The sequence below is a fragment of the Prionailurus viverrinus genome, chromosome E1 (assembly GCF_022837055.1).
Source record: "Prionailurus viverrinus isolate Anna chromosome E1, UM_Priviv_1.0, whole genome shotgun sequence".
NCBI lineage: Eukaryota > Metazoa > Chordata > Mammalia > Carnivora > Felidae > Prionailurus > Prionailurus viverrinus.
The window spans coordinates 11,729,320-11,754,307 of record NC_062574.1 but is presented as its reverse complement, the minus strand read 5'-3'; the positions used below and the strand labels follow the sequence as shown (position 1 = coordinate 11,754,307).

Sequence of the window (24,988 nt, the reverse complement as noted above, 5' to 3'; positions counted from 1 at the left end):
TGCCACAGGTGGCTATTGAGAACTTGCAGTGTGCCACATGACGAAATAGTATTTTTCAGGTATTAGGCTAAATAAAATATTCTGTCAAAAGTAACGTCACTGATTTCTTTTTTTTTTTTTTTTGTTTTTTTTTAAGGTTTATTTATTTTTGGGACAGAGAGAGACAGAGCATGAACGGGGGAGGGGCAGAAAGAGAGGGAGACACAGAATCGGAAACAGGCTCCAGGCTCCGAGCTGTCAGCCCAGAGCCCGACGCGGGGCTCGAACTCAAGGACCGCGAGATCGTGACCTGAGCTGAAGTCGGACGCTTAGCCGACTGAGCCACCCAGGCACCCCTTTTTTTATTTTTTAAGTTTATTTATTTTATTTTGAGAGAGAGAAAGGGCACCAGTGGGCTAGGGGCAGAGAGACAGGGAGAGAGAATCCCAAGCAGGCTCTGCATTGTCAACACAGAGTCCACCAGGGGGCTCGAACTCATGAACCATGAGATCATGGCCTGAGCAGAAAACCAAGAGTCAGGCACTTAACTGACTGAGCCATCCAGGCGCCCCTCTTTTTACTTTTTAAAATGTGGCTACAAGTTTGTTTGTTTGTTTTTAACGTTTATTTTATTTTTGAGAGAGAGAGACAGAGAGAGAGACAGAGAGCTGAGCAGGGGAAGGGCAGAGAGGGAGTTACAGAATCTGAAGCAGGCTCCAGGCTCCGAGCTGTCAGCACGGAGACCAACGGGAGGGCTTGAACCCATGAACTTCGAAATCATGACCTGAGCTGAAGTCGGACGCTTAACCAACTGAGCCACCCAAGTGCCCCTTAGACAAGCTTAAATGATAAACGGGACATATTTTATTTCTATAGGATGGTGCTGGGCTAGCACAGATGTCCATGGAGTGAAGAGAAACCTGGGTGCTCACTTGGGCCAGGGACTGATTAAAACCAGAGATTTTGGGGGGCGCCTGAGCGTCTCAGTCGGTTGAGCATCCAACTCTTGATTTCGGCTCAGGTAATGATCCCAGGGTCATGGGATTGAGCCTCGCATCGGGCTCCCTGCTGAGTGTGGAGCTTGCTTGGGATTCCCTCTCTCCCTCTCTCTCTGCCCCTCCCCACCTCCAAATAAATAAAAAATAGACATTAAAAAAAAACAGAGATTTTGATTGAAGGAGGAGAACTACCACAAGACAAATACATAATAATGTTGTGTTGTTGTCGTTTTTAAGAAAAAAAATCCTTCGGTAACAGGAAGCTTATCTGTATCAACAGCAGTGGAAAAAACTGAATTTTAGTCAGCTAGGGTCACCCTGACCTGTCCCTGGAAACACTCCCCGTTCTCTCCGACCGCACAGCCCCACCAAGCTCTGGAAGGGAGAGAGCAAAAAAGCCCTTCCCACACACACCCAGTTAATCATCCCTTCCCCGTAGCTGATTCTCACCCCTGCAGCCAGGTCTAGAACACAAGCCTTGCTCAGATTAGCCGGCAGCACCCTAGCATTCCACTGGGCCTGTGCTGGGCCCGCTGCCCCCTCCCATGGTGGCCTCCGGCTCAACTACGTCCCACCTCAGGTCAATGGCGACCCACCCTTCCACCTAGAGTCATTCATCCAGGAAGCATCCGCCCCCTAAGCCAGGTCCCTCTGGCATTCCAAATTCCTAACACTTGCTAAGGCAGAACACAAGAATCGCAGTCCCACCACGGACCATGTGGCCCAGAGATCCCTGGATGGCCATTTACAGTTCATGAGTGTAAGGGGGCACCTGGGTGGCTCACTTGGTTGAGCGTCCGACTGTGGCTCAGGTCATGATCTCGCAGTTCACGAGTTTGAGTTCCACGTCCGGCTCTGTCCTGACAGCTCAGAGCCTGGAGCTTGCTTCCGATTCTGTGTCTCCCTCTCTCTCTCTGCCCTCCCCCACTCACGCTCTGTCTCTCTCTCTCTCTCTCAAAAATAAATAAACATTTAAAAAAAAAAAAAGAGCATAAGGATTCCATGGGATAACATCATCCTCACGAGGCCACCTATCCACTTGAAGTCATCCTGCACTCTCTCAGGGTCAGATGCTAGCCTGCTCTTTGTTGGATGAACAAATACTCCCCCCCTTCAAGGCCTTTGCCCTGCTGTCCCTCCACCCACGGCATCTGGCCCCGCTGGCTTATCACTCGGGTCTCAGATTGCAGGTCAACTCCTCACAGATATAGGGATTTCAATCCCACCTCTCCACCAGCTACTCTCTAAAACATTGACCAGTTTTACCCCCATCAGAGAAGGTTCTATGCTTCTGGGCTTACTGTCTCTCAAAGTTCTCAAAGACTGACTGTATCAGTGAATGAATAAAGCGGGGGAAGATGCTCTAGATTAAAGAAAGGCCGCTTGGGGCAGAGGCACATCTCCCAGGCTCCTTAGAGAGTGGCTCACAAGTGAAACAGGTGGAAAGGTGGAAAGGTGGAAAGGAAGCTGCTCTGACAGGAGGGAACACCCTGGAGAGGAACAGCCATGAGAAGGGGGAGTCTGGGGAGAGACAGCAAGAAAACACAAACTCTCTGGCCTATGACTTTGCAAAGGGGCTGACTCGGGCAGCTGGGTCTCCAGCCAGCAGGGCCCATCCCACCCCATCCTAGCACAACACTGAAAGGTTGTAAACTCTTTCCACCCATCCACCCGGGAAGGAGGCGACGCTCTGCAGCCGGCTCAGCGCCAGGGGGTGGAGATGCCAGGGTGCAAAACCTTTCTCTTGACTCCGCTGCAGAGCTGGCCTCCAGCCCGGGGAAGGGGGGACGCAACTGCGGCAGGGGCCTCCCATGTCCCACACAGCCACATGCTGCCACCACGCACACTCCCAAATACACCTGCGTGGCCTCCCTCACACGCTTCCACGCCCAGTCCCAGTCCCACACACTCACACTCAGGGCACACACTCTTGGGGCAACTGACCACAATCCCAGAGGTGCGCGCGCGCGCGCACACACACACACACACACACACACACACACACACACACACACCCGCCCCCCACACACAAAATCTCAGGCACTCGTTCTGTGACATCCACGATCCCTCTCGCACGCGCGCACACGCCAGCGCCCCGCCCCCGAGCGCGCAGTCCCGCCCCCACCGCGCCCCGCCCCCGCTGCCTGGTAACGGGTGGCCCCGCCCACTGGGCGTTGGCGGCGGCGGCAGAGCCCGGAAGACCCACCTGGCAGCGGGATCCCTCTCCCCGCCTCCCCAGCCGCGCGGCCCGGTCAGTACCTGCCTAAAGTCAACATTGCCGAAGCCTCCGCAGCAGTCCGGCCCCGCCACCGAGCTGCTCATAGGCTCCGCTCCCGGGCCGCCAGATGCTCTCAGCCGGGCCGCCTCTAGAGAGCCTACGCCGGGGCCTCGCGGCCGCCGCCAACTCGCCCCCCGCCCGAAGCCGCCCTGTGGTGCCGGGAAGCTCTGCCGCCCGGGGCGCTTTGCCTGTGACCCCAACTCCTCCCGGCCTTCTGGGAAATGTAGTCCCCTGTCCTCGCGAAGCGCCACTTTCCTGGAGCTCGCGACGGCATCTCGCGGAGCCCAGAGCTATTATGTCCCAGGGTCGTGCGCCGCAGTGACTGCCAGTTCCGAGGCGGCTCTCGCCTAGACCCTTCGGTCCCCGCTCCCGCACCCGGCCGGCAACTGACCTGGCCTCCCTGTCCTTGGCTGGCGGTGGGGCTCGGAGGCGGCGGCTGCGGGTGCTAGGTATAAGTAGCTTCCTGCGCAGCCCCCTGCGGACTTGGACTTTGGCCCAGGCTCGGGGTCCCCTGCCCCCTTCTGAAATTTGCTTTCGCCCAGAGGCGGTTCAAGACGAGCACACTCTAGCCTCCAGCAGAGGCTACTCCTCGGGACCCTGGGCCCCCGCCCCTGCGGCCTCCCTATTCTTTGGCTCGGGCAGAGACACCTCCTCCACTTCTTTGTTCATTCATTCTCTGGTACACTCACCGGGTGCTTGCTGAACTTGTCTGTGTACTGCGGGTACAGTAGGGAACAACACGGGTCCCTGCCCTCACTGTTTCCTAATGGAAGAGACAAAACACGAATAACGGATTATAACTTGGGTAAGTTCTACGATGGAAGGAAACTGGGGGCTGGGTCAGATGATAAGGCAAAGTGCCTGAGAATCCCTTGAGGGAGGCCTGAACACAGGAGAAGGTGCAAGGCATGTGAAGTGTGAGGGCAGGACAAATTGGGAAGAGAGGCAGTATGTGCAAAGGCCAGGAGACAGGACAGGACTAGGGATATTTCAGGAATCCAGAAACGGCTGATGATCTGTGGAGTGGTGGTGGAGGAGGTGCCCACTAGAACGGGAAGGAAGTTTAGAAAAGTAGGTGGGGTTTTAGATGGTCAGGTCCCAGAGAGCCCCTTCTGTAGCCGGGTGTTACGTATATAGGGAAATAGACTCAGATTCCCAGAGATTTGTGCAGTCACCCAGCAAGCTGCCAGCCCACGCAGGACGTTTGCAAGGCCAGCCGCTTCCTGATTTGGGTGGCTTGCTTCTCTCCCCCTTAGCCCTGGTGTGCTTGCCCCTGTGCTGACTGCTTTACACCTAGTCCCAACCTTCACCACATCCTTAGGATGGAGCAGGTCCACCAACAAGACAGGAAGGGCAGGAAGGACGCTGGCTTTGGAGCATGCACCAGCTGTATGACTATGGGCAAATTTCAGTTTCCTCAAACATGTCAGTGAAGCTCAGCACACATGATCTGACCCACGGGAAGCACTTAATTACCACTGGCCACAACAGAGCTGAGTACCCAACAGGTGCTCAAAAGCTGGTTTGCCTCCTGATCAGTTAGTTACACGAGTCGGGAGGGCTCTCTTCCTCGGGGTGTCCAGGCAGGGCCTCCTGGACCCAGAGTCCGTTCTGGGGAGCCTGCCAAGGTGGAGTGCTCCTAAGGGCCTTTCCCCTACCCCCACCACATGTCTACTTTGCCGAAGCTCCAGTTTCCTCCTGACCTACCTGGCTGCTCTGGTTGTTTTATGAAGCCAGAAAAATTAGTTTGTGTGTGTTTGGTTTATCTGGGAACAAAGAAAGGTAAATGTCAGAGGTCACACCAGAGCTGATGCAACTAGAGAAATCCACTCCTCCACCCCTAATCCACCCCCTGCCACCTTCTGTGAAAAGAAAACACCCAGGCATAGAGAAGCCAGACTGCAGATTCAAATGTGATTGGGGCTGTTCAGATCAAAAGCCTCCTGCGGAAGACAGTTTGGGGCAGAAGTCTTTGCTCGACCATTGGAAAACTCCCAGGTCTGAAAGCTTGCAGAAATCATCCAGGCCAACCTCTCTCACTGGAATATTCCTTTCTCAGCATCCCTGGCAAATAGAAAAGCCACTTCTGTTTACATGCCCCAAGTGATGGGAGACTCATCACTTCCAAAAGTAGCCTGTTCCACTGTTGAACAGGGTGTGTATTAATGATACAAACCCAAAGTCACCCTTCCTGAAGTGGTAACAAACAGAGCTCTTTTCCACCCTCAGGGTTATCTCTCTTTGCCCCTTGGTTACTCTTCAGATATGGGAAGCCATTTATCACACAACATCTCCTAGTCGGCTCCAGGGCAAACATCTGCTGATGACCTTGCTGGCCAGTGGCTGGATACTTGCTACAAAAGGAGATCAGAACTAAAAGCCACTTCTTCATTTCTTCATTGCCTTCCCCTCCTCTCCCTACCCTCCCCTGGCCTTGGATCTGGCTGCGTGGCTCCCAGCAATCACTAAATGGGCTTCTTTTACTAAAATCAGCGTTTGCATATTGGGTGACTTTGGGTAAAACTGAAGCCTCTCCCTATTCTGAATCACAAAATAGGCATAATATCTCTTGAGCAAGACTGACACGGGGATCAGCGTCGATAATAAGCACAAAAGCGCCCAACACACCGTGGGTTCTCAACAAATGTTTGTCTGCCTCTTCTGTATGTAACGGAGGCTCGGCTCTTAGATCACATTCATTACCCTCATGGACATGCTGGGGTCTAGGGCCAGCCCAGCTCAGAGGCCCACTGAGTTCTCAGGAAGAGAGGGGGTGAGAAGCCAGCAGAGCAGACAGCCTGGGGAGGGGGGCGGGAGTAGGCATCATGCACTGGAGACCTCATGCATACTGTCTAAAACCAGGAGGATAGGGGCGCCCGGGTGGTTCAGTTAAGCATCCCACTCTTGATTTTGGCTCAGGTCATGATCACATGATCATGAGATCTAGCCTCTGTGTCAAGCTTATCGATGAGCATGAAGTCTGCTTGGGATTCTCGCTCTTTGTCCCTCTATCACCCCACGCCCCCCCCACCCCGCCACACACACACACTCTGTCTCCAAATACATAAATAAAAATAAAAACAGGAGGGTAATGAGGAGCCATAGCCACAATGCCCAATACCTCCCTCCTGTATTCAGGCCCCCCTGTCCCCACTGTGCCCGAGGAGTGTCCAGGAACTAGAGAGGAGCAGGTTCAGCGGGAGCCGGGGTGGGAGCTGGGGCAGGGCAGTGCTAGTGGTAATGAGTAAACCCTCCCTTCCTCCCCAGGCTCAGGAAGGAGCCTCTCTCCCAGTGACCTCCTATGGCTGAGAAGAGGGCTCACCTGAATCCATCCATTGAAGGCCAGCAAGGAGTGGGTACTAGCAGGGCATCCCTGACCCCTCAGCGTCCACAGAGCAGACAACTCCTGCCTTCCTGCTGGCCTCTCTGTGGTTCCTGGAACACCCCAGGCACACCCTCGCCTCAGGGCCTTTGCACACGCTGCCTTGCGCCTTCTGCCTGGAATGCTGCTCCCTCAATGTCCTCAGAGCTCCCTCCCTCACCTCCTTCAGGTCGAGTATCACCTTTCTGCTCTATGAACATGTCAACCTCCCCCTCCAGTCTCCATCCTCTTCCCAACTTTATTTCCCTCCACAGCCCCTATAGTCATCTAACAAATTGATTTAGTTTACTTATTTATTCTGTGTAGTATCTGTCCCTCTCGCTAGAATGTGAGCTTCACGAGGATGGAGATTCTTATCCCTTTTATACACAACTCTCTCCGTGGCATCTGGATCATGCCTGGCATAAAGCAGGCACTCAATAAGGAATGAATGAATGAATGAATGAATGAATGGTTCTACCACTCCCACATTTGGGGTGTTCTTGGGCAAACCACTTTTCTGGGCCCCAGTGACCCTGTCCATGGAAAGCGGAGAGGGATGGGATCTGTGAGTAGGAAATCAAAGCAGCAAGTGAGACTCGAAGTCCCCCTCCCCCCCAACTTTCTGGCTGTGGGCCTGGGGCAAGTGACTTACCCTCTCTGATGCTCAGCAGAAGAGAAAACTCTACCAATTAAAACAAACAGCCAAGCTCTTCAAGCTCTTACAAAGCTGCAGACTCAGCTTAAGCCTCGGAACTGCCCTGTGAGGCGGGGAGTGTTACTCTGGCTTTCCAAATGAGGGAACCAGCTTCTGGGGAAGGGACTGGCCCACAGGCAGACAGCTGAGTAAGTGATGCGCTTCAAGCCAGCCAGCCCAAAGCCAGCCCTGGCCTTTTTACCACTGTGCAACCCTGCCTCCCTAGGACGGAGGAAATGACATAAAAAGCCCAGCACAGGACCCAGCGCAGGATCAGCACTTATCCAAATACTCAATGCTCAAAACACATCGTGCTTCTGCTCCTTTCTCTTTCCATCACATCTACCCTTCAAGGTCCAGTTAAAGCTTCATCTTTTCTAAGAAGCCTGACTACTCCTCTAAGGACTGAGGTAAGTCATTACTCCTCACCATGGCCTCCAGAGGTCCCATATGGCCCCGCCATTCCAGTTCTTGTGTCTGTATTCCAGCCACACTGACCTCTTCTCAGGTCAGGTGGGTGAAGGAAGGCCAAAACTGAATTTTAGTCCAGTGAAGTCGTCCCTCAAAAATGGAAACAAAGAGGGGGGCGCCTGGGTGGCTCAGTTAAGCGTCCAACTCGATTTGGGCTCAGGTCACCGTCTCACGGCTCTCGAGATCAAGCCCCGCGTCAGGCTCTGCGCTGACAGCTCGGAGCCTGGAGCCCGCTTTGGATTCTGTGTCTCCCTCTCTCTCTGCCCCTCCCCCACTCACGCTCGCTTGCTCTCTCTCTCTCTCTCTCTCAAAAATAAAAAACATTATAAATAAATAAATAAAATAAATTAGATGGTGAAACTAATAAAATCTTGTGGGGTTAAAATGTTTGTCTCGGTAACTGAGGGAAAAAGCAGGAAAAAACCCTGTGGGGCTACATATTTGAACGTGAGGAGCCAACTCTATACCGTGATCTCCTCAGAAATGGCCCTCAGGGTACCTGGCAGGCTCAATCAGTAGAATACCTGACTCCACCCCAGGGTCGTGAGTTCAAGCCCCATGTTGGGCATGGAGCCTACTTAAAAAAAAAAAAAAAAAAAAAGTCCTTCCAGCAAGTGCAAAACATACATTCTTTTCAAGGTCATATACAACATTTGCCAAAATCAACCATATGCTGGGGCATAAAGCAAATCTCAACAGATTTCAAGGGATTCCAATCACATAGTTTATTTTCCTAAACACTGGGATTAAGCTAGCAAGCAAATCCCAATGTTTGGAACATCTCCCAACGTCTGGAAATTAGATAATACGTTTGTTTTTTAAACCCCAAAGATGAGGGACACCTGGCTGGCCACTCTTGATCCCCAGGTTGTGAATTCGAGCTCCACATGGGGTGTAGAGATTACTTAAACATAAAATCCTAAAAGGGGCGACTGGGTGGTTCAGTCGGTTGAGCGTCCGACTTCAGCTCAGGTCATGATCTCACAGTTCATGGGTTTGAGCCCCTGCGTCAGGCTGTCAGCATGGAGCCTGCTTCGGATCCTCTGTCCCCCTCTGTCTCTGCTGCTCCCCTGGTCGCTCTCTCTCTCTCTCTCAAAATTAAACATTTGAAAAATAAAATCCTAAAAAATAATAAACCTCAGAAATGAGATCCATTTGCTTCCACGTGAGCCGGGTGTCCATCCAGGTGGCTGAGGGTGTGAGAACTATACCTTACTCAGGTGACCCACCCCAATCAAGCAACGGTGGCCGGGGAATGGTGAGCAACTGAACTCTAGGAGAAGATGGCATTTCCCATTTATTGGCTTGGTTCCAGAAACACTCTGGTGGGGGTGGGGCGGAGCTCTGAGTGCTACTGAGTGCTGGGGAGGCAAACAGCGGCTGCCACGGGTACAGGAACAGGCAGCCGTGGCCCCAAATGCTAGAAGGTGACTTGGAAATCTCAGCAGGGGTGCACCCAGAAAGGAGGCAGGGAAGCAATGAGAACTAAGGGTTGCCAGGCCTCAGCAAAGACATTGCCTCTTGGGGCACATGGGTCATCTTAATGTGTGAAGTCTGGTTTAGGATTATTTCCTTAGGATTCACCCCCAGAGGCAAAGGGTCCAGACAGCCAGACTCCTTTCCCAAGGAGTGCAGCGACATGGATGAACCTAGAAGGCATTCTGCTAAGAGAAATGAGTCAGACAGAGAAAGACAAAGGCCATATGATTCCACTTATATGCAGAATCCAAAGAACAAAACAAATGAACCAACAAACAAGAAGCAGAAACATCCATAAATAGAGAGAACAAATCAATGGTTGCCAGAGGGGAGAGGGAGCTGTGGGGGGGATGAGCCAAAGGGGGTGAAGAGGGAGGGGGAGATACAGGCTTCCAGCTCTGGAATGAAGAAGTCACTGGGATAAAAGGCACGGCATAGGGAATACAGTCAGTGGGGTTGAAAAAAATAGCGATGGATGGTGACCCATGGTCGCTACACTTGGCGGTGAGCACAGCACGTGGACAGACTTGTCCTATCACGATGTCATACACCTGAGACTAACACAACATCGTGCATCACCTATACTTCAATAAAAAATAAATAAGGCTTTCTGCCTCTGCAGAAGGGTGAAGTTTCCATTTCCCTGACCTGCCCGCAGCGAATATTATTATTCCAAACATATTTACATTGATTTAATAGTTGAATAATTATACCTTACTTAATTTGGTTTTTTTCTCCCATTATTTACAATTTTGGGCATTTTCCCCAAGTGCTTTTCTTTCTGATTAGAATACTGTTTTGTTTGCACTATTTACCAATGCACTTCCTGTGCCTTCTTTCAAAAAGACTCATGAGCCTTACTCTTTTTAAAAAAAAAAAATTTTTTTTTAACATTTTATTTATTTTTGAGACAGAGAGAGACAGAGCATGAACGGGGGAGGGGCAGAGAGAGAGGGAGACACAGAATCGGAAGCAGGCTCCAGGCTCTGAGCCATCAGCCCAGAGCCCAACGCGGGGCTCGAACTCGGGGACCGCAAGATCGTGACCTGAGCCGAAGTCCGACGCTCAACCGACTGAGCCACCCAGGCGCCCCAACTCTTTAACAATCTCTTGAACTTCTTAATGACACGAACCAGATGGCTGCACATCTTAAGTGATTAAAAACTTTTTACCTGGAAAATTTCCCAACCCCCCAAAAACTTGCAGGAATTATACAATAAACCCATATACCTTTCACCTAGGTTTGCCTATTATCGTTTCCCAGCATTTGCCTTGTCTGCTTATATGTAATTATTTTTTTAATGTTTATTTATTTTTGAGAGAGAGAGAGAGAGTAAGAGTGGGGGAGGGCCAGAGAGAGAGGGAGACAGAATCTGAAGCAGGCTCCAGGCTCGGAGCTGTCAGCACAGAGCCTGATGTGGGGCTCGAACTCACGAACAGTGAGATCATGACCTGAGCCGAAGTCGAATGCTTAACCGAGTCACCCAAGCACCCCATATGTAATGATTTTTTTTAATCAACTATTTGAAAGTAAATTGCAGACTCTTCCCGCTAAATACTTCAGTGGCTATTTCCTAAGAACAAAGATGTTTTCCTACAAAACCTCGAGACTGTGACTCAAATCAGGAAGTGTATTATTGCTACAAGATCATATCCAACATATAGGTCACATTCGAATTTCACCGATTGTCCCGAAAACATCCTTCCTGGTGCGTTTTCTCATCAGATCCAGGCTCCAGCGCAGGACCACGTGTTGCCTTCTGCCGGCTTTGATGTGGAACGTTCCTTTCGCCTGACCTTGTCTTTCACGACACTGACACTTTGGGAGAACACAGGGTATTTTGCAGACTGCCATGATTCCCCGAGGCTGTGCCTCTGGCGGCCAGGACGTCACCGAAGTGCGGCTGCGCCCCGCCCCCTCCCCCCCCCCCCCCCCCCCCCCCGTCTCCCCCCACTCCCCGCCGCGTGTGGTGGTGTCGCTGCCCATCCTGGGGCCGTGAGCTTTGATCGCTGTGAGCGTCTGATCGCTCCTCCGCAGAGGTGTGCGTGTCGTCACCCGCTGGCGTGTTCTTGTTTTCATAAAACTGGGGCTTGGCAGCCCGGTTCAGGAGAGTAGCGCCGGTACAGCTGAGTTCCGGTGGGGCCACCCCCGGGAAAGCTGTCATCCCACCCCCTCACCAGTGACCCCTGCTGCCTGCTCCATGCGTCCTAGTTACATGGCATCCCAGCGGCAAGCTGACTCGCTGTATTTACCGAGGAACCCCAAGGCCACCCCCCGGTCTAGCCCCCACCCCTCCTCGGGCCTCGATCTCTCCATCGGTGACACGAAGTGCCCGCGTGAGAATCTGTCCGGTTTCCGGAGGAGGGCGCTCAGCATTTGAGCGAGACCATTTTTTGTGGTGTGGGCGGGTCTTGCAAACATGGAGTGTCCCCGGCCCTCGCTTTGAAATACCCGCCCCCCCAAACATTTCCAGATGGCTCTGGGAAGGGGGTTGTGGCCCCCAGGTGAGAACGGCTAGAGACAACAGCCAGTAACATCAGCTGCTGTCTGCTGAAGGCTTCCCACGTGCTAGCCTCATAGCAAGCACTTGATCTACATCATCCCATCGGTACTGCACACAACCCGTTGCACAGATGAGAAAAGTGAGGCCCAGAAAGCTTAAGCAACAGCCAGGAAGTGTCAGAGCCAGGACCTCCACCCCAGGAAGCCTGACCCTTAATGTCCCATCCTGTGCAAGGCTATCCGCCCACGGAGGCAACGTCACATAGGGGTGGTGAGCCCGGGGTTTCGGAGTTAAACCTGAGCGTGAGATTGAATTGTCGCTCAGTGGGTATTCACCCTCACTCTTCCCCTCCCGTTGTGGGGAGAGCAGACTTCCCCGCGCCATTGACTTTGGGCCTAGGCGGCTTGCTTTGGCTAATGGAACGGGAATGGGCATAACATAAACAGAGCCCTCAAATGGGCTTGTGCGGTATGCTCTGCCCTCTGGTGCTCTGGTGACCTACCATGAGAAGCACAAATCCTGGGTGACCACCGCCCCTTTAGCCTGGGCCCCAGAACAAACCAACATGGAGGAGACCAGCTCACACTAGACCAGCCAACCTACCCTCACCCCGCAGACACGTACAGGAGCATAAACGCTTTCCGTAAGCCCCTGCATCCGGGCTGGTTTGTTATGCAGCATTATTGTAGCAAGAGCTGACTGATACAACCTGGGTTCTAAGACCAGCTTGGGCAGGGTGTTTTGCCTCTGCCGACCTCTGTGTCCTCATCAGCATAATGGTACGAGGCTAGTACTGATCTTCTAGGCTTGTTGTGAGGATCAAAGGTGATAATGCTCTCAGCACGGTGCTTGGCGCACAGAAGATGTTTAGCAAATCGATGCTCTTCAGTAATGCTGTCACTGCTGCTGCTATTACCGTTAGCTGTGACCGTCAGGATTCAGTAACCGCCACACTCAAGGACTCTGACAGTCTGAGGTTAAGGAATTGGAAGGAGACGTGGCCCTAGGTTAAGGGGAGCGGCCCCTAGGAGCACTCCGCCCTGGTCCCCGAGTTGCCCTCTCCCTGATTCCTACTCTCCCCAGTGAGAGCAGCTGGAACCGGCTGCCTGGGCACCAGATGGCTAAGTGCCTGTGGTGAGGCCTGGCCGGGTCAAAGTGACCCACAGGCCACGGGAAACTCAGAGCCAGCCTGTTTCCCCCTCCTCCAGCCCAGGACTTAGGTAATCAGCACTTTTAAATTGCAGGCTGGAGCCCAGCTACCGAGCCCAGTCCCTCATGGGAATGTGTTACTGTTTGGGTCTGTGTTTCTGCATTTGTGCGTGTCTGTGTGTGTATGAGTTGTCTGGGTCTATGTCTCACTGTGTAGGTATAAATGTCCATTTCGGGGTGTGTGTGTGTGTGTGTGTGTGTGTGTGTGTTTCCAGGTGGGCGAATGTGCTTCAGCATCTATGCGAGTGCGTGTCTAGTGGATGCGACTGTTTCAGTGTGAGTGCAGGTGTGTGTCCATGTGCGCTTGCCTGTATCTCGGTGCCAGCGGGTGTGTGTAGGTGTGATCCGTGCAGGGGGGAGTATACGTCCATGTGTCAGAATGTGTGAGTGTGCATCTGTGTCTCCAGGCCAGTGGGTGTATTGTCTCCAGACTCAGGGCATTGCTGTCCAGGGGCTGCCTGGGAACTGACCCAACGGCAACGCCCCTCTCCTGTGCATACTGGGACCGGACACACCCGAGGTCCCGCCCGGCCAGGCTCTGCCACTTAACCACTCATTGATCCTGGGCAAATGTCCTGACCTCCCTGAACCCTCGATTCCTCACGGGCTTGTCATGAGGGTCAAAGGCAACAAACAAGCCCTTTGACGGGCTCTCTGTAGGCAGCCTCTGCTGACCAAAGGGAAGCTCAGTCATTCAGAAAGAGGAAGGGGAGAACCGTGGCGGGGCCAGGGAGGTGCAGGCTGGCGGTGACAACGGTAGATGCACAGGGAGGGGGTCCCCACGCCTAGTAGCTTGCAGGTGGTGCCACGGGGCCCGAGGCTACAGCTTTCCTACCCTTCATGGCCACCTCGTGTTTTTCTGTGTGTTTTGTTAATTAATACACCTTAGAGTACTTTTAGCTTTCCGGGGAAAGTGAGCAGAAAGTACAGAGACTTCCCATATACTTAAAAAATATTGGCGGGCGGGATCTGGGTGGCTCGGTAGATGGAGCACGCAACTCTTGATCTCAGGGTCATGAGTTCAAGCCCCACACTGGGCACAGAACCTACTTTAAGAAATTTTTTTGTGTCGAGATAAACTTCATTTTATTAACCATTTTCTTTTCTTTCTTTCTTTTAAAGTTTATTTATTTATTTCGAGAGAGAGAGTGCGAACAGGGGAGGGACAGAGAGAGAGGGAGGGAGAGAATCCCAAGCAGGCTCTGCACTGTCAGAGCAGAGCCCAGCACAGGGCTTGAACTCACAAATCATGAGATCATGACCTGAGCCAAAATCAAGAGTCAGACACTTAACCAACGGAGCCACCCAGGTGCCCCTTAACCATTTTATTTTCTTTTATTTTTTTAACAATTGGTAATCGATGTATGAGAAATGCCGCTTAAAGCACCTGCAGTGGTCACTTCAACCTTGACCGCTGGCTCGCTGCTGATGGAGGTTATGTCTGCCGAGCAGCCGCAGGACAATGTCAACCAGTGAGCGGCTTGCGGGTCCTCATCTGGCAAAGATCCCAAGTCTTAGAACCTTCAGCATGGACAGTTTTTCTTGCAGTGTTTCTCACAGCCTTGGTAGGTATTCAAACTGGTCCCTTCACAGTGAGATTCTTTTCCTTTGCACCTCTGCTCAAGTTAGCACACACCTTCTCCAAAGATTTTACGTTATGGCTGCTCAGAGTCATCCTAATTTGGTGATCCGCCACCTCTGGTTCCGCGGCTGTCTTTCCACTATCTCAAGAAGCGGAAGCCGTGCTGTGGCCTCCTGACTGACCGGTTCCTCATTCCTCGTTCCTCGGGGAGAGGGAACAGAAGGGAGGCAGGGGCAGGAGTAGGTGACCCCGCCTCTGCTGCAGCTGCCACCCCATCTTCCTCAAAGAACTATTTTAACCATTTTAAAGTGTACTGGTCAGTCATTTTTAGTCACATTCACAATGCCGTGTGACCATCATCACGATCTAATTCCAGAATATTTCCATCACCCCACGTAGCCATCACCCTGCACCCCGTCCCCGCCCCAGCCCCTGTCAGCCACTAACCTACCTTCTGTCTCTACAGATTCGCATCTTCTGGAAGAATCACACAACACGTGTGACCTTTTGTGTCTGGCTTCTTTTGCTCAGCATAACGTTTCTTTTTTTTTTTTTTTTTTTTAATTTTTTTTTTTTTTTTAATTTTTTTCAACGTTTATTTATTTTTGGGACAGAGAGAGACAGAGCATGAACGGGGGAGGGGCAGAGAGAGAGAGGCAGACACAGAATCGGAAACAGGCTCCAGGCTCTGAGCCATCAGCCCAGAGCCCGACGCGGGGCTCGAACTCACGGACCGCGAGATCGTGACCTGGCTGAAGTCGGACGCTTAACCGACTGCGCCACCCAGGCGCCCCTATTTTTTTTTTCAATATATGAAATTTATTGTCAAATTGGTTTCCATACAACACCCAGTGCTCATCCCAAAAGGTGCCCTCCTCAATACCCCTCACCCACCCTCCTCTCCCTCCCACCCCCCATCAACCCTCAGTTTGTTCTCAGTTTTTAAGAGTCTCTTATGCTTTGGCTCTCTCCCCCTCTAACCTCTTTTTTTTTTTCCTTCCCCTCCCCCATGGGTTTCTGTTAAGTTTCTCAGGATCCACATAAGAGTGAAAACATATGGTATCTGTCTTTCTCTTTCTCTGTATGGCTTATTTCACTTAGCATCACACTCTCCAGTTCCATCCACGTTGCTACAAAGGGCCATATTTCGTTCTCTCTCATTGCCATGTAGTACTCCATTGTGTATATAAACCACAATTTCTTTATCCATTCATCAGTTGATGGACATTTAGGCTCTTTCCATCATTTGGCTATTGTTGAGAGTGCTGCTATGAACATTGGGGTACAAGTGGCCCTATGCATCAGTACTCCTGTATCCCTTGGATAAATTCCTAGCAGTGCTATTGCTGGGTCATAGGGTAGGTCTATTTTTAATTTTCTGAGGAACCTCCACACTGCTTTCCAGAGCGGCTGCACCAATTTGCATTCCCACCAACAGTGCAAGAGGGTTCCCGTTTCTCCACATCCTCTCCAGCATCTATAGTCTCCTGATTTGTTCATTTGGGCCACTCTGACTGGCGTGAGGTGATACCTGAGTGTGGTTTTGATTTGTATTTCCCTGATGAGGAGCGACATTGAGCATCTTTTCATGTGCCTGTTGGCCATCTGGATGTCTTCCAGCATAACGTTTCTGAGGTCCATCCACATGGGAACGCGTATCAGTACTTCATGCCTTTCTATGGCTGAATCATATTCCGCTGTATGGCCATACCACATTCTGTTCATCCGTTCATCCATTCATCCGTTGATGGATACTGGGTTGTTTCCATATTTTGGCCGTTGTGAATAATGCTGCCGTGGACATTTCATGTACAGGTTGATTGGTTTTATTTGTTTCTTTTTTTTTTTTTTTTAATTTTTTTTTTCAACGTTTATTTATTTTGGGGACAGAGAGAGACAGAGCATGAACGGGGGAGGGGCAGAGAGAGAGGGAGACACAGAATCAGAAACAGGCTCCAGGCTCTGAGCCGTCAGCCCAGAGCCCGACACGGGGCTCGAACCCACGGACCGCGAGATCGTGACCTGGCTGAAGTTGGACGCTTAACCGACTGCGCCACCCAGGCGCCCCTATTTGTTTCTTTTTTTAATGGATTCCCTTTTCATTTCTCTTGGGTGTTCTCTAGCAGTGAAATTGTTGAGTCATACTGAGGCTTTTGAGAAACTTCCAGACTGTTTTGTACAGTGGCTACACCATGTTACATTCCCACCAGCAGTTCGTGAGGGCTCCAACTCCTCCACAGCCTCAACAACACGTGTTCATTTCTGCCTTTTTTTTTTAATTATAAAAATGTTTACTCATTTTTGAGAGAGAGACAGACAGAGCATGAGCAGGGGAGGGGCAGAGAAAGAGGGAGGCACAGAATCTGAAGCAAGCAAGCTCCAGGCTCTGAGCTGTTAGCAGAGAGCCCAATGGCGGGGCTTGAACTCACAGATTGTGAGCTCATGACCAGAGCTGAAGTTGGACACTTAACCAACTGAGCCACCCAGGCACCCCTTGTTTCTGTCTTTTTGATACTCGCCCTCCTCCTAGGTGTGAAGCGGTATCTCCTTGTGGTTTTGATCTGCATTTCCCTAACGGCTAATGATGTTGAGCATCTTTTCCTGTGCTATCAGCTATCTGTTTATCTCCTTTGGAGAAATGCCTGTTCAGATCCTTTGCCCATTTCTTATTGGGTTATTTACCTTTCTATTATGGAGTTCAAACGTAAAGGGTAATTACACAGGAGGAGTCATTTAAAACGGAATGTTGGCCATCTCAGCTTCTCAAGGGTGTCAGCCCCTGTCTCCGAGGAAACGCTGTCTCTTACAGGCCTGCTCCTGCCCTCCGGCGTTTTCACATACACACACCCATTCCCCATCTCTGGGGGAAATGGAGCACTTCTCCCCCTTCGACCTTGCTTCCAGGCAAACCCAAGACCTGTAACCCAGCCAAGAGCTCTTTCGACCATTCTTCCAAAGGAAAGTTGCTCTTTCTCGGAACATCAGGGCTGCGACTGCCTTGTGTGTTTGCAGAAGCAGCTACAGCCAGCTTCCGAAAAGTAGAATTACGTGTTTGTTCTTCCAGGCGCTACACGTGAATGACTCCTCATTTTCCATTGCTCAGTTGAACTTCCCTTTCAGACCCCAGACTCTCCCACCCGCTGGACTCCTCCCCACAAGGGGGTGTGTGGTCTTCCAGGCGCCTCGCTCCCAGCCCCCTCCACTCCTAGCCCGTGACCCTAGGCGCCCATTCTCTGCACCACCCAGACTCCTCCCTCTCTCCCTCCCTGCCACAACGAATCAGTCATCAACAACCGTTTCTCTGAAAGAGCTCTTCTCGGCCCTCATCAGCTCCCACCTGAACAGTCACCACAGCTGGCCTCCCTGCCTCCACCCAACAGCAGGCAACTCCCCTGCTCAAAACCCTGCAATGGCTCCTTACTGCACAGACCAAAGTTCAATCTTCTTGTGCTGGATCAGTTCCTTCTTTTGTCGATTGATTGCTTCATTCATTCAGTAGCCTGAGCACCTACTATGTGCACAGCACTGGGACACAGTAGGACAAAAGACAGGGTTTAGAGAAGAAGCAAATCATTGCAGGGTGACCAGTGGTACAGTGGGCCTGTACGGGGACAATAGGGACAGAGAGGCGGGGGCTAAACCCAGCACGAAGGCAGACTCTTGGACGAGGTAGCTCACCAGGACCCACTCCTACTCCAGTCACATCAAGGCACCTCCAACTCCCAGAATGCACCATGATGCCTTTAGAGACCCACCGAAGGCCTTTGGGCAAACTCCTCCAGCCTGTGACCTGGTTGAAGTGCCTCCTCCTTTGAAAAGCGCCCTGATCCCGTGCAGTTGACCTGACGGTCCTGCCTTTGGAACACGCCCAGCCCTACAGAGACCTCGTTACAATGTTGATCTCATCTCGTTGTTATTTTAACTATGATTTTCTGGTAAATGAGTTGCCATCTTGGTTTTATTTTCTGCTGCCACAGACATGCCAGGACACAACGTGTGCCTCTCCCTCCTTGCACCTCAGCCGTCCACCAAGGAGAAGGCAGCCTTTTTTATCTAAAGTTCTGGCATCTCCTAATGCAGCGTTCTCAACCAGGTACGATTTTGCCACATACACACCCCCAGGGACATTGGGCAACGCCTGGAGACTTGGTTGTCACAGCTGGGAGGTGCTATGGACATCTTGTGGGTGGAGGACAGGCATGCTGCTCACATCCTACCGTGTGCAGGATAGCCCCACCACCAAAAGCCATCTAAGCCAAAACAGAATAGTGCTGAGGTTGAGAAACCCTGTTCTAACCCCAGGTGTGGGTGGCTCCAGAGAAGAGGGCCCTTCCCCGGTCAAGTGGGCTTCCTGGAGATGGCCCATGCTCAGGTGTTTATGTTGGGAAGGTCCAGGTGCTCCAAGGGCCTTGACTGGCTGCTCTGTGAGGAGAAACAGCTGTAGACAGGGGCTTGGAGAGATGACGAAGGGAGACCGCTGGCCATCACCTCTGAGGGCCAACAGGTGTCCACAGTATCTCTGGGCACACAACGAGACTCCATTTCCCAGCCTCCCTTGCTGTAAGGGATGGCCACGCGACCAAGTTCCGGCCAATGGAACGTGAGAGGAAGGGATGACATCGCTCCCAGGCCAAAGACCCTCCTATGTGCCGGCCTCATCTCTCCTTCCCCATCTCCCTGCTGAATGAGAGGACCCCGAAGACCTACCTAGAGGAAGAAGAGCCACAAGACGGAAAGGCTGCACCAAGCTGACCCCCATGTGCTCACCAGCTCCCACCAGCCCACACCCAACTCACATGAACAAGAAATAAATCTTCGTGGTGCTGTACCCTGAGACTTCGGGGTTTCCTCGTTATAGCAGCTAATCTTATTTAACGAAAACCAGACCGGGTCCGCAGAAATGTGAAAGGCGGAAGACAAAGGTCCCCTTCGATTTTTTAGGGCTGACCAAGCCCTCAGTTCCCCGGGGATCCTGAGCAATTGTAGTTTTTGCCAAGCTTGGTATGTGGGCCTTGGAGCAGGGTTTCATCTGACTTTGCAAAGGGGTGGGATTTCTTATACCCGGAGCATTGTACAACAGTCTGTTCCAGTGAACAATTTGTGTCCTCTTTTTTGATGGACCATGACCCCCTAGAGGGAAGGGTCTGGGCCCGATTTGCCGGATGTCACCAAGGCCCAGTAAAGGCCTTACCACACAGCAGTCCTGAGGAGCAGTTATGAGCCTCTCTGAGCACGCAGGGTCCCTGATCGGCCCAACCCACCCTCTGCCTTCACTTCGGCCTCAGTTAGGAACACATTCGCCTGCAAAAAACAAAACCCAGCCGATAGAGGCTTAAACAAATAGGCAGGGGGTTCTTTTTCTTTCTCACATAACACAACCAGAAGCAAGCAGCTGCTAGGATCAGGGACTGTGACTCCACCTTCCCTAATATAATTCACCCTCCATCCTCGTGCTTTGGCCTCGGAGTCACAAGATGGCTGTGCCATGGCCCTAGTCCTCACACTTGGATACAAGACAAGTCCACGGACGGGGAAAGGTCACGGGCCACGCTAACTACACCTGCCTGTTTTCGTCCGGAGAGCAAAAGCTTTCCCAGAAATGCCCCGAGCAGACCTTCTACTTCAGGACTGATTGCCTGGGTCACATGATCAGCAGGAGCGTTTGGTGACAGAATGGTCACGGCTGGCTCTTTTGATTAAAAAGCCAAGCGATGTTTTGTCAGCACAAACAGAATAGGTATTAGGAAGTCGGTCGGCGGGGTCTGCCTCAATCCCCAGTCCTGTTTCTGGGGCTGTTGTCAGAAAGCCCCATTGTTCTAGGACTGAGAGGGCCACCAGGCCTGGTCTTCTCCAGGCCCGAGGCTCTGTGAAGAAATAATGGCAGGAGAGTTCATGGCTCCCATCCCCATCCTCCCACATCTGCCTGCTGCCCTGTCCTGGTGCTTCTTCCCAGTAAGCCTTCAGCCTAGACATGACACCCTGTTCGCATGGCCTCTCCCAGCAGAGACCACCCCAGTCACTCTGGCAAAGCTACGGAAGAAGAGTCCATGGGTCACTCCCCCAGGGAAGGCAGCTGGGTCACTGGTTTCTGCAGAATAAACATCGCGTTCCCAGTTACTCCCATTTGGGAAGCTGTCACATCGCCCCAAAGCCCTGGTCTTCTCATGTGTGCTGCAAATGACCACTGAGACGCACATCTAGAATCCAGAATTCCAAGGAAATAGAAATAAAAACAGCCAGTGGAACGAATGGAACTACAAAGAGCCAGGCAGACAACGTTTAGCCAAGTGTGGGCACCAAAGGCCAGGGGACTGGGGAACAGGGTCGCATTAGCCAACGCGTGCCAAGTGCCTACTATGCACGAGGTACTAAATGGAGCCCGTCACAGACCTCAGTGAGCTCCGGTCAGATAAGGTTTCTCTCCCAGCCTGGTGATTCCCTCGCTGTACTTAAACTCCTCGTGCCTCAGTTTCCTCACCCATGCGATGGAAATGACAGCCGTCCCTATCTCACAGGCCCACTGGCGAGGCTCAGTATATTAGCGTCCATGGAGCATTCAGAAGGGCTGGCGCCAAATAAGCCCTCGACATACGTGTGGCAGAATTGTGATGCCCGTTTCATAGGCGAGGGGATGAAAATTCATGAACAAGCAAGCACATTTGCCCATGGTCATGCAACCGGGGAAAGGCGGAGCCAAGGGCCAAAGCCGGGTCTCTCTGACACCAGCCCACACGCTCGAAACCACCAACCGGCGTAATAAACGAGCACAGATTCTACGCGCATCAGACGGCGCCGTGGGTCCCGCGTAGGAGACCACAGGCAAAGCCAGGGACGAGCGGTGAGACTGTGGCACTTCATCTTGCAGCACACGGCCCAGGACATGCCTCTCTGGGCCTGCGTCCCCCAGCAAAGCAGTCCAGAAGAGAAGGGCTGAATGACTTGCAAAGCCTCAAGTTACTCCCATCGGTGGGTCTGGATTACATGCGTCCTGGGACACGCTGCTCCGGGGAAACTGGGAGGCGTGGAAAATGGCTCCCCTGGGGACTGGTGAGGTGGGGAGGGAGGCCCTATAATATCATCTCCCTCTTCCTCGCTCACAGAGCTCTGGTCTTTGCACAGCGACGTGCCCAACTAAGACTGCATTTCCCGTCCTCCTTTGGAGCTGCGGTAGCCAATGATCTGGAAGCTTTTGAGTGGGACTAATAGAGACCCTCTTTAAAGAGCCAATTAGAGTAGGAGGAAGGTCTGTGCTCCTTCTCTTCTCTTCTTCTTCTTGCCTATAAAGCAGATGAGACAGCTGGAGCTCCAGCAGCCATCTTGGGCTATGAGGTGACCTTGGAGATGGAAGCCATAAACTGAGGACAGTGGAGCCTGGGGCTCTGATGATTTTGTGCAACTGCCAAGCCAGCCCTCGACCCCACCTCCAGTCATCTTTTAAGTGACAATTGATCCCTGACTTACTTAAGGAACCACAGTCAGTTACATTTTCTACACCTTTAGAATCACCCAGAACTGGGTTTGAATTACGCCTCTACCACTTGCGTGACTAGAGTGAATCACTGACCACTCTAAGCCTCAGTTTGCTGGTCTGCTAAATGTCAATAATACTTCCATTCTCATAGGGTTCTTGTGATAAAATAATCCACGTAAAGTGGGTCCTCCAGGGCAACCCACGGGAGCTGGTGTTAGGAGCCCTGACTCGCTAGTTCCCACGCACCTCTGTGGCTGTCACCCACTCCCACGGTGGCTTCCTCTTCCCTTGGGCCCTTCCAGACCATTCCCACATGGTGAGCGCCAGCTGCAGGCTGACCGCCTTGGGGAGACAAAAGCGTTTAAACACATCTCTATTGTGGGCCCCACTGCGCACGGACGACGTGTCCAGAGGAAGAAGATGTCCTTGAAGATGCAGGTCAAGTGTCGCTCCCTCTGAGTGGTCCTCAGACACCCAGCCCAGCAGAGCTCTCCCTTCTTATCCCCCAGCACCCAGATTTGTGTAGTTCCTCCACCAAAGCAGGGAGCTCAGACTAAAGTCTCTAGGTGCCTTGATACGTAAGGGAAGGGTACAGCCCGGCATCCAGCGAGAGCAGGCAGGCCCGCCCACTGCTCCTCCTGGGCCCACAGCATTCCACCAGTCTCGGGTCCCAGATGGGGCCTGTGTGCTACCCCCCGTCCCATTACCCAGCTGTAGCTGCTGCCCTGGTGCCCTCTCTCTCCCCTTTACCTGTGAAACCACTGCCCGAGGGCTGGGAGACAAGTCCTCACCTCTGACTTCTGGGAGATAGAGTCCTGGCCACAGAGTTTTCCCGTGGTGCACAGCACGGCCTTCAAGGCACGAGACCTGCTTGCCCAGCTAAGGCGCCCACGATGTTGGGGAGAGCAGGCACAGCCTCTGAGAGCCTGCCTCCACCTCCACCCCACCCCGGCAGCCCGGGAAACATCTCGCAGGCAAGCGGTGTGGTCCCGCAACAAGCCCGGGGCAGGCCGAGGCAGGCACCGGGCAGCTGGAGAAGCAACCTGCCAGGGCTTAAGGCAGTCAGCCGCTGACATCACAGACAGGAACACCAGATACTGTGCGTCTCCTGATGGAAGAACCCAGCATTGCCTCCAAACCCTTCTCGCCAGAAACAATCCACCCCGAGTCTGCGTAAGCACTGGACCCAACCACCAAATTTCAGGAAATACAGGAGACAGAAGAACATACCAAACGCCACCACAGGCGTGCAGCCAGGAAAAATCCAGACCGTGGAGACTCAGGGGGTCAAGAGCTGGTTTCTCCAACAAATAAATTGCAAGGGATCAAAGAGATGGACAAGAAGCCCATAGATTAGAAGACACGCCATTATTTTGTTTTATTTTATTTTAAGTAAGCTCTACACCCACCATGGGGCTTGAACCGATGATCCCGAGTTCAAGAGCCGCACGCTCTGCCGAATGAGCCAGCCAGGTGCCCCGAGGCTTTGTTCTCTAGAGGGAACTGGCAAAATATTTGCAGACAAAATAATACGATGCCTGAGATTTGCTTCAAAGTAATAAAGAGAGTGTTGGGTGGGTGTGGGAATGGAACAAGGTTGACCAGGGGTTGATAACTGTGCAGCTGGGTGACAGGTCCCAGGGGTTCTTCACCCTGTGCTCCCTGATTTTGTATCTGCTTGAAATTATCCCTAAGAGAAAAGGTGATGTCTTGGCCAAGGGCGGTTCTGCCCCTAGGGGATGTTTGGCAATATCTGGAGACATTAATTGTCACAAGGGCGGGTGCTCCTGGCATCTCGGGGGTTGAGGTCAGGGATGCTGGACGTCCTGCAATGGTCAGAGCAGCTCCCCCCATGGGGGGTTATCCACCCGCAGTGTCGGCGGTGCGGAAGTTGAGAAGCCACCCGGTCAGTGCTAAGCCGAGGAGTGCTAAGGTCTGCATTTGGGCAGCCCCTTCCAAGGGAGGTCTGGAAGCGAGAAGCCAGAGCAGGGAGCTGGGCAAGGGCCGTCAATGGTCCTGGAGAGGAAGGATGAGGCCCAGCCAGGACCGTGCCCTGAGGAGCCAAGGGGGGGGGGCGGGCTGGCTGCTCTCTGACCGTCTGTGAGCATCGCCCCAACAATTCAGACAAGGCAGTTATGGACTAGGAAAGCCTCTGCCCCGTTCATCGATGGTGATGAGGGTTCTGAAGAAAAATGAGGCAGGGAGGGCATGGGGGGTGCAATTGTAAGTAGGAAGGTCCCCTCACTGAGAAGGTGACTTCCGGGTAAAGTTTCGAGGGCGTTTCAAGGCAGCCATAGCAGCTGACAAGGTACAGACGTTCCTGACCTTCACCTTAGGAACCGTCGCTACACAGGTAGGGACGTTTCGGAACAAGCCCGGTGCTGCCCTTCCTACCCCGTGGTCTAGCCCGTGGTGTGTGCCAAGTGCTGGGTGTGATTCTGGTTCTCTGGACAACCCCTCCCCGAAGCCAGAAGAAGTCGAAAGTTCTCAAGGGCACGGGTATTAGCAGGGAGGGGCATGGGAGCCCGGAGGATTTGCAGAAGCAGAAAGCACTGAGGCAGAATCCAACACTGCTCGTGCCAAAGGGATGAATCTTTTGCCAGAAGAAAGGATTCTGAGGGGCAAAGACGAAGCCGGGCTCCCAGGAGGCCGTGCTCAGGGCTCAGCTCTGGCGGGCCCGCAGGAGGGCGAGGGTTGACCAGCTGGCCAGAGGCCCCTGCGAGCCAGTGGCCAGAAGCCGCATGGGGCAAGAGGAACCCACCCAGCTGGTATGTTCCGTTCATCCAGACCACAAAGACCCCCGACTCGGTCCCAGGCACTCAGGAGTCAGCAGGGGTGCAGCCTCAGAGGTGGGGAAGAGGCAGCCCTAGAAAGTCTGAGGAAAGGGGGAAGGGAAACCATGCAGAGGCCTGGAGGAGGAACCCCGGGGATATGCAGAGGACTGAGCCCTCCAGGGGCA

General features: G+C 52.6%; 1 protein-coding gene across 5 annotated transcripts in view; it reads right to left on the bottom strand.

Annotated features, from left to right (window-relative positions):
• Positions 1 to 22,962, bottom strand: part of PEMT (phosphatidylethanolamine N-methyltransferase) — a 99,541-nt gene extending 76,579 nt beyond the window's left edge. Inside the window, exons 1-2 of one of the 5 annotated variants that reach the window (XM_047832461.1) lie at positions 22,821 to 22,940; positions 3,945 to 4,018 (exon numbers count right to left, since the gene is read on the bottom strand). Coding sequence is in view for 1 of the 5 variants with exons in the window: in XM_047832460.1 (XP_047688416.1) it covers positions 3,237 to 3,299 (63 nt within the window). In the remaining 4 variants the exon portion in view is untranslated. Of the gene's footprint in view, positions 1 to 3,236; positions 3,440 to 3,646; positions 3,802 to 3,944; positions 4,019 to 22,779 lie in introns of those variants that run through there. The other 4 variants (XM_047832466.1, XM_047832462.1, XM_047832464.1 and 1 more) reach the window with 4 other exon arrangements.
• Between the last annotated feature and the right edge of the window lie 2,026 nt (positions 22,963 to 24,988).